Source organism: Schistocerca nitens, chromosome 1, assembly GCF_023898315.1.
Source record: "Schistocerca nitens isolate TAMUIC-IGC-003100 chromosome 1, iqSchNite1.1, whole genome shotgun sequence".
NCBI lineage: Eukaryota > Metazoa > Arthropoda > Insecta > Orthoptera > Acrididae > Schistocerca > Schistocerca nitens.
The window spans coordinates 888838343-888857698 of NC_064614.1; the positions used below are offsets into that span (position 1 = coordinate 888838343).

Here is a 19356-nt window from a genome sequence, read left to right on the forward strand (position 1 = left end):
ATAACTTACTAAACTGATGTCTCTGTAATACTCACACTTCTCACCACTTGCCCTCTTTGTAATAGGAATAATTACATTCTTCTTTAAGTCTGGGGGTCACACCTGTCTCATATGGCTGGCTCTTCTAAGGATCTCAATAATTCTGGCTTTAGACAGCTTGTTTTGTGTTAGGTCTTTCAGTGCTTTGTCAAATTATTCTTGCAGTATCGTATCTCTCACCTCATCTTCATCTACTCTCCACCCTCATATAGACTGCATATATTCTTTTCATCTTTCAGTAAGTGAAATTCTTAGTACTTTGAATACACACATATAAGAAATACAAGGATACAAAACTATCCTAGCTTTCAGAACTATTACTTGTAATGCCTTTTTCAAGAAGAAAGAGCAATAGGATATGGAACATTAAAAAGAAGGGTAGGTCATGCAAACCCCAAGATGAGAGGGAGTGATCTGCCCTTCCTGTTTAACCTTTCGCAAAGTATTCCTCTTTCTTTTCCGAGGAACAAACTTATAGTTTCAGAAGCTAGGATGGTATCGTGTGCTTTTATTGGTGTTCATCAGTAGTTCTGAAAATGTCACCTCCTAAAGATAAGATGACTTCAATGTAAGTCTTTTTATTATTATATTATACAATTAGTTCAATTAATTATAATTAATTGCAATAAGACTTAATGCCATCAGCTTAGTGCAGATGGTTCTGGTATATTCTGTTATCACGTATTCCTTCTTTTTCCTGGTTTAGTGATACAATAATACCTCCCTTTATGCCTGGTCAGAATAGTTTTTGATGGTATGATGTGAATTTTCTACTATTCTGAATCACTCTAATGGAAGCTGTAGGATTTATCTATGACTGGTCAGCGAGAACATTCTGACCACCTACCTAATAGCTGATATGTCCACCTTTGGCAAGCTTATCAGCAGGAACATCTGGTGGCATGAAAGCAGTGAGGCCTTGATAGGTCACGGAGGGAGCTGGCACCACATCTGCGCGCGCGCACACACACACGCACACGCACACACACACACACACACACACACACACACACACCACCATATTCCCATAAATACCGGGGAGGGGCAATGAGTTCTCAGGCCATGTTCAATCACGCCATAGATTATTTTCGATCAGGTTCAGATCTGGCAAGTTGGGGAGCCAGCACATCAATTGGAACTCGCCAATGTGTTTCTCGAACCACTCCATCACACTCCTGGTGTTGTAATGTGGTGCATTAACTTGTTGAAAAATGCCACTGCCTTCAGAAAACATTATCGTCATGAAGAGGTGTACATGGTCTGCAAACAGAGTATGATACTCCTTGGTCATCAGCTCTACTGAACCCATGGATGCCCACATGAATGTTCCCCAGAGCATAATGGAGCCTCCATCAGCTTATATCCGTCCCACAGTACAAGTGTCAAAGAGATGTTCCCCTGGAAGGCAACGGATTCATGCCCTCCCATCGGAATGATGAAGAAGATATTGCGATTCATTAGACCATGCAATGCTCTGCCACTGCACCAATGTCTAGTGCTGATGGTCATGTGCCCATTGCAGTCTTAGTTGCCGATGTCGTGGCATTAACATTGATGCGTGCAAGGGTTGTCAGCTGCAGAGGCCCATCGTTATGAGTGCTTGGTGCACTGTGTGTTCAGACATGCTTGTAGTCTGTCCAGCATTAAAGTCTGGTGTTAGTTCCAACACAGTTTCCCTCATGCCCTATTTTAGCAGTCTGACATCTGACATGTGTAATGAGGGGTGGCCGCCATAATGTCTGGACATGATTTCACCTTGATTCTGCCACATGTTGAAGACACCACAGCAGTATTCGAACACCCAACAAGTCGTACACTTTTTGAAATGCTCATGCCAAGCCTCCAGATCATCACAATCTGCCCTCAATGAGACTCAGATAGATCGTGCACCTCTCCCTTTCTACTCACGGACAGCATGATCACTGATACTAAATGCATCATGTGTGTGTTTGACTAGCAATCATTCCTCACCAATTGACGCTGCTATCGCCAGGATAGGTTTATATTGATAGCAGGTCAGTGGTCATAATGTTCTGGCTGTTTAGTGTGTATTCTTCAGTGTTTGAAGAATTTGTTTGAATCATTACCATATATTTTCCCATGTGCTGTTGTATAGATCTGGTTGAAGTTGAGTTGAAAGCTTTTCAAGTGTCTACAGATCATAAGAAAAGTGCTAATTCATGTGCTTTTCTCCTTCATAAAATTTCATTCACTGCTTACAAGTGGACTATTGTGCTGTACCTCCATCTAAATCCAGCTTATTCCTTATACAGTTAAAAATCAATGTTTTGATGTGGTTGAGGATTAATTTAGAGAATATTTTGTATATTTTGGGGTGGAGGCTAATATTTTTGTAGGATTTTCTTTATATATCTTGCCCGTCTAATTTTTTGGGGAGAATAGGAAATGCAGCATTCTTCCTGTTTTGTAAATACACTCCTGGAAATGGAAAAAAGAACACATTGACACCGGTGTGTCAGACCCACCATACTTGCTCCGGACACTGCAAGAGGGCTGTACAAGCAATGATCACACGCACGGCACAGCGGACACACCAGGAACCGCGGTGTTGGCCGTTGAATGGCGCTAGCTGCGCAGCATTTGTGCACCGCCGCCGTCAGTGTCAGCCAGTTTGCCGTGGCATACGGAGCTCCATCGCAGTCTTTAACACTGGTAGCATGCCGCGACAGCGTGGACGTGAACCGTATGTGCAGTTGACGGACTTTGAGCGAGGGCGTATAGTGGGCATGCGGGAGGCCGGGTGGACGTACCGACGAATTGCTCAACACGTGGGGCGTGAGGTCTCCACAGTACATCGATGTTGTCGCCAGTGGTCGGCGGAAGGTGCACGTGCCTGTCGACCTGGGACCAGACCACAGCGACGCACGGATGCACGCCAAGACCGTAGGATCCTACGCAGTGCCGTAGGGGACCGCACCGCCACTTCCCAGCAAATTAGGGACACTGTTGCTCCTGGGGTATCGGCGAGGACCATTCGCAACCGTCTCCATGAAGCTGGGCTACAGTCCCGCACACCGTTAGGCCGTCTTCCGCTCACGCCCCAACATCGTGCAGCCCGCCTCCAGTGGTGTCGCGACAGGCGTGAATGGAGGGACGAATGGAGACGTGTCGTCTTCAGCGATGAGAGTCGTTTCTGCCTTGGTGCCAATGGTGGTCGTATGCGTGTTTGGCGCCGTGCAGGTGAGCGCCACAATCAGGACTGCATACGACCGAGGCACACAGGGCCAACACCCGGCATCATGGTGTGGGGAGCGATCTCCTACACTGGCCGTACACCACTGGTGATCGTCGAGGGGACACTGAATAGTGCACGGTACATCCAAACCGTCATCAAACCCATCGTTCTACCATTCCTAGACCGGCAAGGGAACTTGCTGTTCCAACAGGACAATGCACGTCCGCATGTATCCCGTGCCACCCAACGTGCTCTAGAAGGTGTAAGTCAACTACCCTGGCCAGCAAGATCTCCGGATCTGTCCCCCATTGAGCATGTTTGGGACTAGATGAAGCGTCGTCTCACGCGGTCTGCACGTCCAGCACGAACGCTGGCCCAACTGAGGCGCCAGGTGGAAATGGCATGGCAAGCCGTTCCACAGGACTACATCCAGCATCTCTACGATCGTCTCCATGGGAGAATAGCAGCCTGCATTGCTGCGAAAGGTGGATATACACTGTACTAGTGCCGACATTGTGCATGCTCTGTTGCCTGTGTCTATGTGCCTGTGGTTCTGTCAGTGTGGTCATGTGATGTATCTGACCCCAGGAATGTGTCAATATAGTTTCCCCTTCCTGGGACAATGAATTCACGGTGTTCTTATTTCAATTTCCAGGAGTGTATTTGTTCAATCAGAACTACTCCCAACAGACCGAGTCTGTTATTGAGTCAGAGGTAGTCTCGCATAACCTAAATATCTACAAAATTCACCATTGTGTAGTCATAAAGCTTTGGATAGATTTGTAGGTTTATTCATCAACAGAGAGGCTATAGGATGGTACACATATGACATGTCTGCAAGAGCTTTTTAAAGAAGAAGAAGAAAAAGGACTATCTGGGAAGCTACCCACTTCATTCAGTTGCATTAAAAAAGTTGTGAGTAGATAAAATATAATTTAATTGAATGGCTTGACTCTGGTGAAATCAAATGTAATATTGAGTGAAAATTGGAGGAAGTGAAATGATACATTACTGCTTTGTATTAGGGTTGGTTTCAAAAGTGCTTGCAATTTTTTCTGAAGCTTGCTGGATATGAAGCCATACGAAGATATTTGGGATAATATCATTGAATAGCTAACATGATTATAAAACTCAATATGTGCAACAGTAATAGAAGTTTGGGTGACAGCATAAGGGAAAATGTGGAAAGTGAAATGTCCTCTAACTGGCAGTAGTAATCCCATTTTGAGATGGCTTCAGCGATTGAAAGAGGTCATTAGGTATATTAGATATGTATCATAACTTGGATCCCGTACCGTCATTTATCATAGTCTAATACAAATGTGAAACAGAAGCAGGAAAGTAATCAACAGAAGCAGCTCTACAAATTCCCAACCTTATGCTAAACAGCCTGTGAAAGATGAAAAAATCCGTTGTATTGTCATTGTCATTTTTCAGAAGGAAGTAATTTCTTTTTATTGAAACAGGACTAGCAAAGGAAGGTCAACTTTTTCAGAACTGCATCACTATTTTTATATATTTCAGTAATATATTGATGTTAAAAACTCATATTTAATACATAGACAAAATTAGAAGTATTTGAACTTCAGTAACTACTGTGGCTGTAAATCATTTCTGAAGTATAATGCTATCAAAGTTAAAATTGTTTTAAATCCTTTTAGCTTTTAATAATACTCAGTTGTTAGTTTATTGGTAATTCTTGATTTATATTCACAGATACTTTAATTTGCTGCTGCTCTTGCCTCACAAGGAAAGCAAATGTAGAATAGATGAGCTTAAAGGGCTCCCTTGGACAGAAACATTTTCAAGATTTCTATCAGCAACACCAGCATCACCTGAAGATGAAGATTTACTTGCTACGATTTTGCGGTTGTTCAATCTACATGCAAAGCTGCTTCTGTACTCGGGTAGGTCTGTACGTGTATATATATGTGTGTGTGTGTGTGTGTGTGTGTGTGTGTGTGTGTGTGTGCGTGTGTGTGTGACAGTTTTATGTTTTCTATAATTACAGTAATTGTTATCTTGAAAATTACAAATTACTGAAAATAGTAATGAATGTTTCATGTGATAATAAATTTTACATTTAGTTTCTGCTCCACTCTTCTGTGCTTTCTCTGTTGGAACTTTGTTCTAAACTTGTCCCTCCATCTATCCTAAAAATGAGCTTATGTCTTCCATTTCCTTTTTCCCTCTTCACCGCAGGGGTGGAAATTGGTTCTGTGAATGCTTGGGATATAACATATTATTTGTGTTTCTAGAATGAAAGTCATCTGGTACAGGTGTCGGACAAAATAATGTGAGAAACCTGATACGTGCATCTCATACATGGGACAAGTTTTCCAATTTTTTGTACTGAATTTCTTCTTTTATTTGTATTATAACATCTCTTTAAGTGATCAGAGTTCCAGTATATCTATGACTGTTTTATGAGTTTGTAGGATTTTGTCGCCCTGTACAGACCTTAGACACTCAACATTCTTGTTAGTAGAGATGTGAAATTTTGCTTCTTGCACAGAAACCATTGTAATGAAAACAGTTCGCAAAGCTGACACTAGGCAAAAAGTCAAGTGTACAAGTGTTTTGGATGTCAGATAAATCACTCTATTTTTGCACTATGACAATGACTGAACTGCATTCCATGTCACCCTGACATGCCTTCTCTACTCTCCACTGCTAGTGCTGCCACCTGCCATCTGTGAATGGTTACTGCATATTGACATCAAACATAGGTGGTGGTCACATTAATGTAAATATGTGTAATTGGAAGTTAGTGCTATCTTTCAACCAAATGTTGTTGTTGAGGTCTTCAGTCCAGAGACTGGTTTCATGCAGCTCTCCGTGTTACTCTATCCTCTGCAAGCTTCTTCGTCCCCAAGTACCTACTGCAACCTACATCCTTTTGAATCTGCATCGTCTGTTAGTCTCTTGGTCTCCCTTTATGCTTTTTACCCTCCACGATTCCCTCCAATACTAAATTGGTGATCCCTTGATGCCTCATAAAATGTCCTACCAACCGATCCCTTCTTCTAGTCAATTTATACCACAAATTTCTCTTCTCTCCAATTCTATTCAGTACCTCCTCATTATTTACATGACCTACCCATCTAATCTTCAGCGTTCTTGTGTAACACCACATTTCGAAAGCTTCCATTCCCTTCTTGTCTAAACTATTTATTATCCATGTTTCACTTCCATACATGGCTTCCTGACACTTAGGTCTATAATCGATCTTAACAAATTTCTCTCTTCTTCAGAAACGCTTTCCATGCCATTGCCAGTCTACATTTTATATCCTCTCTACTTCGACCATCATCAGTTATTTTGCTCCCCAAATAGCAGAACTCCTTTACTACTTTAAGTGTCTCATTTCCTAATCTAATTCCCTCAGCATCACCTGATTTAATTTGACTACATTCCATTATTCTCATTTTACTTTTGTTGATGTTCATCTTATATCCTCCTTTCAAGACACTGTCCATTCCGTTCAACTGCTCTTCCAAGTCCTTTGCTGTCTCTGACAGAATTACAGTGTCATCATCAAACCTCAAATTTTTTATTTCTTCTCCATGGATTTTAATTCCTACTCTGAATTTTTCTATTCTTTCCTTTACCGCTTGCTTAATATACAGATTGTATAATATCGGGGATAGGCAACAACCCTGCCTCACTCCCTTGCCAACCACTGCTTCCCTTTCATGCTCATCAACTCTTATAACTGCCATCAAGTTTCTGTACAAATTGTAAATAGCCTTTTGCTCCCTGTATTTTACCCCTGCCACCTTTAGAATTTGAAAGAGAGTATTCCTGTCAACATTGTCAAAAGGTTTCTCTAAGTCTACAAATGCTAGAAACATAGGTTTACCTTTTCTTAATCTATCTTCTAAGAGAAGTCATAGGGTCAGTATTGTCTCACATATTCTAACATTTCCACGGAGTCCAAATTGATCTTCCCCAGTGTTGGCTTCTATCAGTTTTTCCATTCGTCCGTGAAGAATTCATGTTAGTATTTTGCAGCCGTGACTTATTAAACTGATAGTTCGGTATTTTCACATCTGTCAACACCTGCTTTTTTGGGATTGGAATTATTATATTCTTCTTGAAGTCTGAGGGTATTTCACCTGTCTCATATATCTTGCTCACCAGATGGTAGAGTTTTGTCTGGGCTGGCTCTGCCAAGGCTATCAGTAATTGAAGTGGAATGTTGTGTACTGCCGGGGCCTTGTTTCGTCTTAGGTCTTTCAGTGCTCTGTCAAACTCTTCATGCAGTATCATATCTCCCATTTTATCTTCATCTATGTCCTCTTCCATTTCCATAATATTGTCCTCAAGTACGTTGCCCTTGTATAGACCCTCTATATACTCCTTCAATCTTTTTACTTTCCCTTCTTTGCTTCGAAATGGTTTTCCATCTGAGCTCTTGATATTCATATAAGTGGCTCTCTTTTCTCCAAAGGCCTCTTTAATTTTCCTGTTGGCAGTATCTATCTTACCGCTAATGAGATAAGCTTCTACATCCTTACATTTGTCCTCTAGCCATGCCTGCTTAGCCATTTTGCACTTCCTGTTGATCTCATTTTTGAGGCGTTTGTATTCCTTTTTGCCTGCTTCATTTACTGCATTTTCATATTTTCTCCTTTCATTAATTAAATTCAATATTTTTTGTGTTACCCAAGGATTTCTACTAACCCTCATCTTTTTACCTATTTGATCCTCTGCTGCCTTCACTATTTCCTCTCTCAAAGCTACCCATTCTTCTTCTACTGTATTTGTTATCCCATTCTTGTCAGTTGTTTCTTAATGCTCTCTCTGAAACACTCTGCAACCTCTGGTTCTTTCAGTTTATCCATATCCCATCTCCTTAAATTTCCATCTTTTCGCCGTTTCTTCAGTTTTAATCTACAGTTCATAATCAATAGATTGTGGTCAGACTCCACATCTGCCCCTGGAAATGTCTTACAATTTAAAACCTGGTTCCTAAATCTCTGTTGTACAATTATATAATCTATCTGAAACCATCCAGTGTCTCCAGGCTTCTTCCACGTATACAACGTTCTTTCATGATTCTTGAACCAAGTGTTAGCTATGATTAAGTTATGTTCTGTGCAAAATTCTACCAGGCGGCTTCCTCTTTTATTCCTTACTCTCATTTTACCTCTGGAATATTTTACCCAAGAGGACGCCATTATCATTTCACCACACATTAAAGCTGCATACCCTTGGGAAAAATTATGGCTGTATTTTCCCCTTGCTTTCAGCCATTCGCAGTACCAGCACAGCAAGGCTGTTGTGGTTAATGTTGTGACTCGCCGATCATTCAAAGTGTCGCCTCTACGTGCGGCGCTGTCTGCCAGCCATGTAGCAGCTGCGCCACCTAAGCGGCAAGCCGAGCAGCGGCCGCTAGACTGGGACTCAGTGCTCATTCGAATGCTAACGTGTACACATGTCTTGCTTGTCAACTTACTCTGTGACTTATATGTGTTGTGTCATTCTGAAATATATGTGTTAAACTTGACGTTACAACAATTGGCGACGAGGATGGGATTTTTCCTTTCACCGTTGACCCACAGGTTTCCATGGCTACTGTCGAGCAACTATTGCAAAATCTCCTTGAACAGCAAATGCTTCTAACAGCGGTGATTTGCGATTTTGTCGCGGCGTGAAATGCCGGGCGTTTCTCGTCATTGGCTATACCTCCTTTTCTTCCTTACAACGAGACGGCAGAAGACTGGTCTGATTATGAAAAACGTCTTTGACAGCACTTCTTGCCCATTTCATGTCATGGACGAACAACCATGTAAGTCTCCGTTCCTTTCCTGGATTTCACCTCAAATGTATCGGTTGTTGTCGCAATTGGCTCCTTTGAAGGATCCTGCGTCTTTGTCCTTTGCTGAAATGTGCACACTTCTGTCTGTCTATTTTCAAAAGCAAATGCAAGTGGTAGCCTCTCGAGTTGCCTTTTATCATTGTCAGAAACAACCGAATCAATCCTATCACGCTTGGGCTGCTGAACTTCGCGGCCTCAGTCGAAAGTGTCAATTTGTTACTGACGTTCACAAAGAATCCTATGCCGATTCCATGGTACGGGCTGCTATTATCCGGTCTGCGCCCGACAAAGAAGTTTGGCAACGTGCACTTCAGTTGGCGAATCCGACTCTAGATGAAGTTCTCTCCATTGCGCAGGCTTTTGAAATTTCTCGCGCCGCTGGGGCGCAAATAGAGGCGTGGCGTGATGTCGGGGAAATACAACCTCTGTGCGCTGTTGACAACGCATGCGGTGCGTCCCCGCCGGCTGACGTGGCCGCAGTGCGCTCCCACGCCCAACCTCAGCCTAACCGTAAACAACCCGCTAAGAAACTGCAGCAAAACCCCCGGCAACTTCCTTCATGTCCGCGATGTTTTACGAAACATTCACGCGAGGATTGTCCCCAATGTTGGGCTGTGTGTCAAAATTGCAAAAAGAAAGGTCATGTGTCTTCCGTTTGCAAATCCGACCGCATACAATATGTTCATGAACATGACGCTGATTCTGATTCTGTGTTGTCTGTCAACTGCACTTCTTCCCTTTCAGGGAAGTTATTCCTCACTGTCCAAATCCTTGGTCGAGATGTTCGCATGCAGGTGGATACCGGTTCTGCTGCCACTATAATTAATTCTCAGACGTATCTTCAGTTGGGTTCTCCACTCCTGTCAACTGTCACTCGGCAATTACGGACGTACAATAAACAGAAGATTTCTCTCTTGGGACAGTTTCATGCTGAGGTATCTTTCAAATCCTTCGTTCGAACTGTTCCCATATTTGTGGTCGACCAGAGCAATGCAGAAAATCTTTTTGGTTTCGATGCCTTTAGCGTTTTTGGGTTCTCCATAGATGACTCTGTCAATATTGTCTCTGATGCTATTCCTTATGCTCAACTGGATTCCTTGTCGACGACATTCTCGTCCCTTTTTTCTCCTGGGTTAGGCCGTGCAAACGACTTTGAAGCTCATCTCACACTCAAACCCACTGCTCGGTCTAAGTGTTTTCATGCTCGGCCCATTCCTGTGGCCCTTCGTGATCGGGTAAAATGGGAGTTGGATCGTCTCACTACTTCAGGGGTCTTGCTTCCTGTCACTTCCAGTGAGTGGTCCTCTCCTGTCGTTGTCGTTGCTAAGCCAAATGGTGATATTCGTCTCTGTGGCGATTTCAAAGCCACTGTAAATGCTCAATGCCTCATAGACACTTACCCTATGCCCCGTCCTGAAGAACTGTTCACTAAACTTGCTGGAGGCCAGTATTTTTCTAAAATTGACGTGTCAGAAGCTTATCATCAACTTCCTCTCGACGCTGCTTCCCGGCAGTTTATGGTCCATAACACGCCTTTCGGCCTCTATCAATACCAACGCTTACCATTCGGGGTTGCTAGCGCCCCTGCTCTCTTTCAGCGATTCTTGGAACAATTATTGCTCTCTGTCCCTGGGTGTATCAATTACGTGGACGACATTGTTGTCATTGGCTCCACCACTGAAGGACATCTTCAAAATCTCCGCACACTTTTTCATGTCTTACAGACTGCCGGCCTTAAGTGTAATCTTCAGAAATCACAATTTTTTTCAGGCATCTATCATGTTCTTGGGGTTTCAACTCTCTCGGGATGGTATCCATCCGCTTCAGCAAACTGTCGCTGCGATCGATGCCCTTCCTCGCCCTACATCTGTTAAAGAACTGCAGGCCTTCTTGGGGAAAATAGCATACTATCACAAGTTTTTACCGTCTGCTGCTTCGGTGGCTCAGTCGTTGCATCGCCTGTTGCATAAAAACGTGCCTTTTCACTGGTCCGCGTCATGCAATGCGGCTTTCCAGAAATTGAAGACTATGCTGAAACAGGCCCCGTGCCTGGCTACTTATCGACCTGGCCAACATCTTGTTCTTGCCACAGACGTCTCTCAGTACGGGGTCGGTGCAGTCCTTGCGCACCGTTTTTCTGACGGTTCGGAACAACCCATTGCTTATGCCTCCAAAACACTCATGGATGCTCAACAAAAGTATTCTCAAATTGAAAAAGAAGCCTTGGCCATTATTTATGCTATTCATAAGTTTGGTGTTTTTCTCTATGGCTCAAAATTTCATCTTGTTACGGATCACAAACAACTTGATTCCTTGTTTCATCCATCAACATCACTTCCCGACAAGGCTGCACACCGCCTCCAGCGTTGGGCTCTTTACTTGTCTCGTTTCATTATGAGATTCATTTCCGGCCAACGGCTCAACATGCAAATGCTGATGCCCTTTCTCGCCTTCCCATGGGTCCTGATCAGGCATTCGATAGGGACGAACTTTTGTGTTTCCACCTGGATGTTGCCGAGCAGCGGGTTGTGGACAGGTTCCCCATCACTGGGGACAGGCTGGCGGCTGCTATGGGTTCTGACCCTACCCTCTCCCGGGTTTTACACTGTATTCAGAAGGGTTGGCGAGATCGCCCGTCCACTAAGACTTCTGATCCGTTGCGGAACTACTACGCTTTGCGCTACTGCCTCACGGCTAGGGATGGTGTTATCCTCCTTTCCACTGACAATGCTTCGCCGCGTGTTGTGGTACCTGTGTCTTTGCGTGCTTCGGTCTTGCGCCTCCTTCACCAAGGGCACTGGGGTGTGTCTCGCACAAAATCTCTGGCGCGCCGTCATGTGTACTGGCCTGGCATCGACTCTGAAATAGCACACATGGTCGCTGCCTGTGGCCCTTGTGCGTCACAGGCCGCTGCCCCGAAGTCATCTTTGTTACCGTGGCCTTCGCCTGAGAAGCCCTGCTGACTTTGCGGGACCCTTTTTAGGTACTTATTGGCTCCTCGTAATTGACGCCTACTCTAACTTTCCTTTCATTGTCTGTTGCACGTCGCCTACCACCACAGCAACCACCAGTGCTCTCGCCCGCATTTTTTCTTTGGAAGGCTTCCCCTCTACTCTTGTTACTGAAAATGGTCCGCAATTTGCCTCTTCCGAATTTGCAGATTTTTGTGCTCGTCACGGCGTTATGCATGTCACGGCCCCGCCGTTCCATCCACAATCCAACGGTGAGGCTGAACGACTGGTCCGCACATTTAAGGCTCAGATGCAGAAACTTCTGACTTCTTCTGCTGCTGATGATGCGCTTCTCCAGTTTCTGGCATCTTACTGTTTCACCCCCATGGGCGACCACAGCCCGGCTGAGCTCTTACATGGCCGACAGCCCCGCACGCTACTTCGTCTTCTACGGCCTTCCATCTCACGGCTGCGGGTGCCTTCACTTGGCCGGTTCACTGCCGACGACCTCGTCTGGGTACGGGGATATGGCAGTCGGCCAAAATGGAGCCCGGGCCTCATCTTAAGACACCGTGGCAGACGCCTGTATGAAATCCAGATGGACACGGGTGTTGCAGTGCGTCATTCGGACCAGCTTAGGCCTCGTGTGCCGACAACACCTGTTCCGAATGCTGCTACACCACCTTCGGACCTACCTGACGCTCGGGATCTTGGCATCTCTCAATATTCACAACGCAGCCCTCTCACCGTCATCGCGATGCCAGCTCAAGAACTGACGCCACCAGGAGACGTGCCCATGCAGGAACCGGATGACCATTCTCTGTCAGAGCAAATCTACTCGCCTCCTCCTCCAACGGACGCCGACACATCGCCCATGTCTCCTGTCATATCAACTGGACTTGCCGCAACGAGCAGATTGGTGCATGGGGCCCCAGCAGATTCGACCCCTACGTCTCCTGTCATCTCGACCCGTTATCATCGGGGACACTTCCGTCCGTACAGGAAGCCTCCTACTCGAGACTTTACGGTGAGTCAAACAACGCCTATCGACGTAAGCCATCTCCAGGACGCCTCCATGAAGACTAGTGCACCAATTTCAAAGAGGGGAAAAGTGTTGTGACTCGCCGATCATTCAAAATGCCGCCGCGCAATTACGCGCGTCCTCTACGTGCGGCGCTGTCTGCTAGCCATGCAGCAGCTGCACCACCTAAGCGGCCAGCCGAGCAGCGGCCGCTAGACTGGGACTCAGTGCACATTCGAATGCTAACGTGTACACATGTCTTGCTTGTCAACGTACTGTGTGACTTATATGTGTTGTGTCGTTCTGAAATATATGTGTTAAACTTGACGTTACAACAGTTAATGTTACAAGGCCAGCTCAGTCAATCATCCAGACTGTTGCCCCTACAACTACTGAAAAGGCTGCTGCCTCTCTTCAGGGACCACACGTTTGTCTGGCCTCTCAACAGATACCCCTCTGTTGTGGTTGCACCTACAGTATGTCTATCTGTATCACTGAGGCACACAAGTCTCCTCACCAATGCCAAAGTCCATGGTTCATTTGGGGGTGAAAGGGGGGGGGGGGGGTGGGGGGAAGAGGAAGCAAACATTACGATTTTAAATTAAAATCCACAAATTAACTGTACATCAAAGTGCTACAAAGGCAGTGTGGGACTGTGATGATTTATTGGGAAAAGCATGAGTTCTGACACAGCCTCTTAGAAACTGCATAAAAATAATATACTTTGTGTCAGCAATGAAGGAAAATATGGAAATATGTTGGAATATTGTTGTAGGAAAGAAACATTAAAAATAACCATGAGGACGTAGACATTCTATTCCTTTGAAGATCATTATCATACAGGTGGGACACGAGCAGCTCATGAGTGTGCAGCCGGATTCAGGTGGTGCATATCATGAATGACATTGCAACTTGTGAACAATGATCACAGTAAAAGTTTATTTCCAAAGGTGGGAAAACCATCAGTGCCAAGAGAAGGGAGGGGGGGGGGGGGGTAGAAAAGAAAAAAATATATATTCTCTGAGTTCCTCCCATGGAAGGTGACAGCATTGAATAGGAGAATTGGAAATGTGGGTATTAACAGGATGAGCATTGGATACCAAGAAAGTGATGTGCTCCCACATAGTCCCTTGTGTATCTGCACCTGTGACAACATGTGATCCCTCTCATACCATGCCATTGAAAGAGGAGGCTGAACAAAGTCCACTGAAAGCACACCCTGTTAGCACTCCTCACTGTTGGAAATTTCATTCCACAGCAATCCACATTGAAAGCATGCAGCTGGGGCGGCTATCCAGTGTCCAAGCTGGCTACCTCATCTCAGTAAGGAGAAATGGAAAAAATAAATAAAAATAATTTTTGTACTATTAAACAGGGTCAGCCTTCTCCCACGCAGGGGGCAACTGTACATTATGTTGTAGAAGGTAGCCAGTTTTTGATTAGAATTGATCCACATATCTGAGAAAAAACATCTGAGAGGTGAGAGTTATGTGAAATTAAATACAGTAAGCTACATATTTATTTTGCCATATGTATAATGTAACAATATTATGAGAAGAATAGTTGCTACTCACCATACAGCGGAGATGCTGTCGCAGATAAGCACAACAAAAAGACTGTCAGAAAGTAAGCCCTGTGTCAACAAGGCCTTCATCAGAAATAGCCAACACACAAAGGCTCTTGCCCCCATCCACAAAAACAAACGCGCGCACACACACACACACACACACACACACACACACACACACACACACACACACACAAAAATGCAGCTCACACACACATGATCTCACTGTGTCTGGCTGCTGTGTGTGTTGTCTACTTCTGATGAAGGCCTTGTTGGCCGAAAGCTTACTTTTTGACAGTCTTTTTTGCTGTGCCTATCTGCAACTCAACATCTCCACTATATGGTGAGTAGCAACTATCATTTTCACAATATTATCATATTCCGTCCTGGATTTTCCATTGTTTTACTTATAACATAAATTTTGCACATAAATGTATTTAAAAAGAATATAAAAAATAATCTACTTCTCATTCAGAACTAGTCATTTTACACTTATTTTGGTATTACTATGGAAAAGAAGAGACAAAAGCTGTTGAAACATTCACTGAAAGGTGAAATTTTAGAACTGACTGTGATCTCTCTTTCATAGATCTATCACATGGAGTATCTTTTCACACTCTTGCAGCTATCAGTTATGCAAGGTGTATTGGGAAAGCCTTTATTGCTTAAAAAAAGTTTACATTTGTGATACATTAAAATTATAACCACACGAAGACAATGATGTGTATTTTTCTAGTCACTGTCTATGCCAGAGGCCCTTCTGAAGCCAAAGTGCTGTATCTTGATTTTAACGAAAACAATCAATGTTTGAAACTATAGCACAGATAGATAAGACATATACTTCCCAGGTGGAGGCAGAAGAAAACATGTATAAAACATATGGAAATGCACAAGTTTTCAGACCCAATGCTCCTCCTCCTGTTTGTAGGGAAAGGAAGAAGGCTGAATGGAAAGGACTGATAAGATTTAGGAAACGGGAAGACTTGGGTAAAAGTTGTCCAGAACCTGGTCAAGGGAGGCTTACTGGAGGGGATGAGAAGGAAAGACGTGATTGATGGTGCCTGCACTGCATGAGATTTGAAAACCTGAGAACATAAAGGTGGAAAGGTTAATATTTTATATGTATTTGTATTATTGGTACTGTTGTATTATATTCTAAGTAATTGTATTATGTTATATATAATTGTATTTTATGTATTTGGATTTCAGTATTCTTTCAGTACTTTTATAAATATCAAACAGTGGTGAATCCTGGATGGAATAACAATAATATGTGAAGGATAGATTGCTACTCACCACATACAGGAGGCGCTGAGTCATGGACAGGCACACTGAAAAAGACTGCTAAAATATTAAGATTTTGAGCAAGGGCCTTCCTCTGAAACTGAAGACACATGCATGCAATTGCTTGCACACACGTGCACAGAGCCACTGTCACTGGGCACTGGAGCCAGTCTGCAACCATACTTGCACCCAACGTGAACAGCAATCTGCTGGGGTGATTGATGGGGTAAGGAGGATGCGTGGATTTGGAAGGGGATGGATAGCAGGGGAGAAGCATGTAGGGTGCAGAGACTAAATAAGGACAAGATAGGGCTGCAGTGTTGCCCCACATCCCTCAGCACAGCCTCTTGATAATGCACCTATCAGCCATATCCCCACTACATTCCTGCACATCTCCATGGGCAACATAGCATCTTCCCCCACCCCTATTGTGCTATCCCTCTTCTTCTTCGTCCTATGCCTCTTCCTTTCCTGCACCAACCATCCATATGGATTGCTATTCACATCAGAAGTAGATGCTTTAGTTGTCAGGCTCCAGTGCCTGGAGACAGTGGCCATGGATGTTTGACTTGTGCTTCTGTGAATGAATGTTTGTTTTTTGTTTTACGAGGAGCACGTTGTCTGAAAACTTAAAATTTTAACAGTCTTTTTTTTTCATTGTTGTGCCTGTCCATGACTCAGAGCCTCCTCTGTGTGATGAATAGCAATCTATTCTTTCCATATAGTTTTGTAAATATCAGACTGTCAGTTGTGATATATCAAATGCTGCTTTACAAAAAGTGAAAATTCATTTATGGTACCTGTCTCCTGTTCTGTCAACTTCACCACCCCTGATCCTGATTAGTCTCCACAGTCAACAGTGGAAATGATCAATGCATTGAACCATGAGGCAAACCTATCAGATGAAAATGTTAAGAGTATTGAAGTAGAATCAATCAAATCCCACAAATTATCAATGAAGGGATTGAACATTTTGTTTACAATAAAGTATTTTATCATATTTGGTTAATTTCCTAAGAAAGCTGTCCACAATGGAATGAAAATGAAGATTTTATCACTACTCTACCCTAGTCATTAAGGTGAAGTTGTAAATGATCTGACTGATAGATGACATAATTAAAATTAATATCACAGTATTAGTAATGAGACTGTACTCATTAGATATGACTAGTAAAACCTCACCACTGATTCAAACACCCATGAATAAAACATCATATGTCCTGAACTATATGCTGTATGGTGATATAGTTTGGCATGTAAATTCAGTGTTACATGTGAATAGTGTTGCGAAATGTGTATCAAATAGAGCTAGCAGTAAAGAAGTAGTAAATTAAAACATCATGCCTGATGCTGCTATTTTACCGCATGAACAGCGAAAATGTAGTAAGTCGTAAACTTTTTTCCTCATCATTTGTGGAAGGAAAAGTTTTGTAAAGATTTGAAATTATGTGTAAAGGTTGTTGGAAGTCACTTTGTAGTCTGTCTCAAATTCTGAATGAATATAGTCCAGTTAATTTCTGCACCATGAGTTCTGCAGCCTCAAGATTTATACACAGTTTCTCACTGTAATATTTGTCTTATTTTGTCAAACCTTTAACACAAGATTATACCTCCTAATGAATATATTATGACAACATTTTACATTTTAGATGGAGTCAATAATTATATGAAATACTGAAAATCAGTTTTTTTGCTCTCCCTGGAAGCCATTAGATAGGCAACTTTCAACTGAGACTGTGCACCATGGACATGTTCAGTAATGTAGATTATACTGAAAGTAGTAATAAAGTTAATGGTTTCAGCCATTTCTGAACAATTTTTAAGGTAATGAGTAAATAAGATTTTTATTTATTTACATGTAAGTGCCAAGGGGTTAACTTTTCCATTTTCCTATATAACCAGAATTACACACAACTCATGTTTTGTACAATGGAATCAAAAAAGGTTGGGGGTAATACAAAAGAAAAAAATCAAACTTGAAAAATAAGAGCCACCCTAGTGACCTTGTTCATTCAATGGTGTTGGGATTGTTTCCAGTAGAAGTTATATTTTCCAAGGTGATGGTCTCCTGCTCACAAAACTGGAAATTATCATGATTGGTTTGACGAGCATGAAGGGAACAGCTAACTAAGCCATATTTGTTCTATTTCATTAAAAAAATCAGGTACTCACACTTTAAGAGAGCTTATTTATTTTCTGCAGACAAATACAAGATTTATTGTGGGCACAATTCAGGTCATATGATCAGTTGCAAAAACACAATATAACTCAGTTTCTTATAAATAATATGCTAGAAAAAAACACAGTATATTCTCCTGAGAGGAATTCATGAATACTATTAAAACTCTTGTTAATACAATACTACTAAAAAGCAGCTTCCCTTTAAATTTTAATGTACCGTGAAAGTTTGTTAAACAATATTGTTTGCAGTTTTCAAATTACACCTTGCCAGATGATAATTACAGTTGCTCTTAGTGTTATAAATATGTACATATTTTTTAAAGTACTATATATATGTCTTGACATTAGTTTACAGTTTTAGAAATACAAGCACACTGGACACGAAAAAAGAAAAAAGTCACCCCCAGGAAAAATCCCACTGGTACCAAGTAACACCACCTTTAAGCCTTGATAATGACCTCTATTCAGTAAGAAAGAGAGTTGTGAACTTTCTTCATTTATGTCATATCCATCTGAAGCTACACATAATTAGATCCTGTAGAGGTACAAAACAGTAGGTTATTGATTGATATGTTTCAATCACTATTCCAAATAGTCTCAGACATATTGTGTGGGATTAAGATCAGGTAATATAGCAGGCCAGTTGAGGAGTGATATAGTTAATGAGTGTTTGTCAAACCACGAATATATTCATGCACCCCTGTGAACACAATTGCTCCCATCTTGGAAGTTAGGAGAGAAGTGTCCACAGCATTCTTATCATGAGAACATGGAAGAAAGGGCAACACTTGGACACCAACAATGCCGAAATAAACTGCCTGGTTCATGTTCATGGTAACCTGAATTAGCAGGTCTTTGTTGTGGTATATGAAACAGCCCCCAAAATCACATTGGCCAGAGCTGCACCCTCCCCATACTACAAGTTAAATGCCTCATAGGACCATTGGTCCACTCAATGCTTTGCATCTTTTGAAATAAGGCAAAATTGTCTCTCATTGGACCACACTGCACACCTCCAGTCAGCTGTTGTCTAGTTTCTCTGTTATTTGGCTCATTGAAGACATGCTGCTTCATGTACCAGTGTGAGCAGTGGCCAGTGGCTATTAAGGGATATTGTTTGTGTTACTGTCACATCTAAATGAATGACAAACACATAAATTATGAATATAACATACATGGTCTGACCAGCACCAATGTTAGATGTCAGTGTTCAGTAACTAGTCATGGACACAGCACTAGCAGTGGACAGTATATAAAACGAAACTTCCTCGCAGATTAAAGCTGTGTGCCGGA

At 42.7% G+C, this 19356-nt stretch overlaps 1 protein-coding gene across 1 annotated transcript in view; it reads left to right on the plus strand.

Moving 5' to 3' along the window:
- LOC126191621 (rotatin) overlaps nt 1-19356 on the plus strand; it is a 378723-nt gene that overhangs the window by 161983 nt on the left and 197384 nt on the right. Inside the window, exon 17 of the mRNA XM_049932539.1 lies at nt 4952-5142. Coding sequence (XP_049788496.1) covers nt 4952-5142 — 191 coding nt within the window. The remainder of the gene's footprint in view (nt 1-4951; nt 5143-19356) is intronic.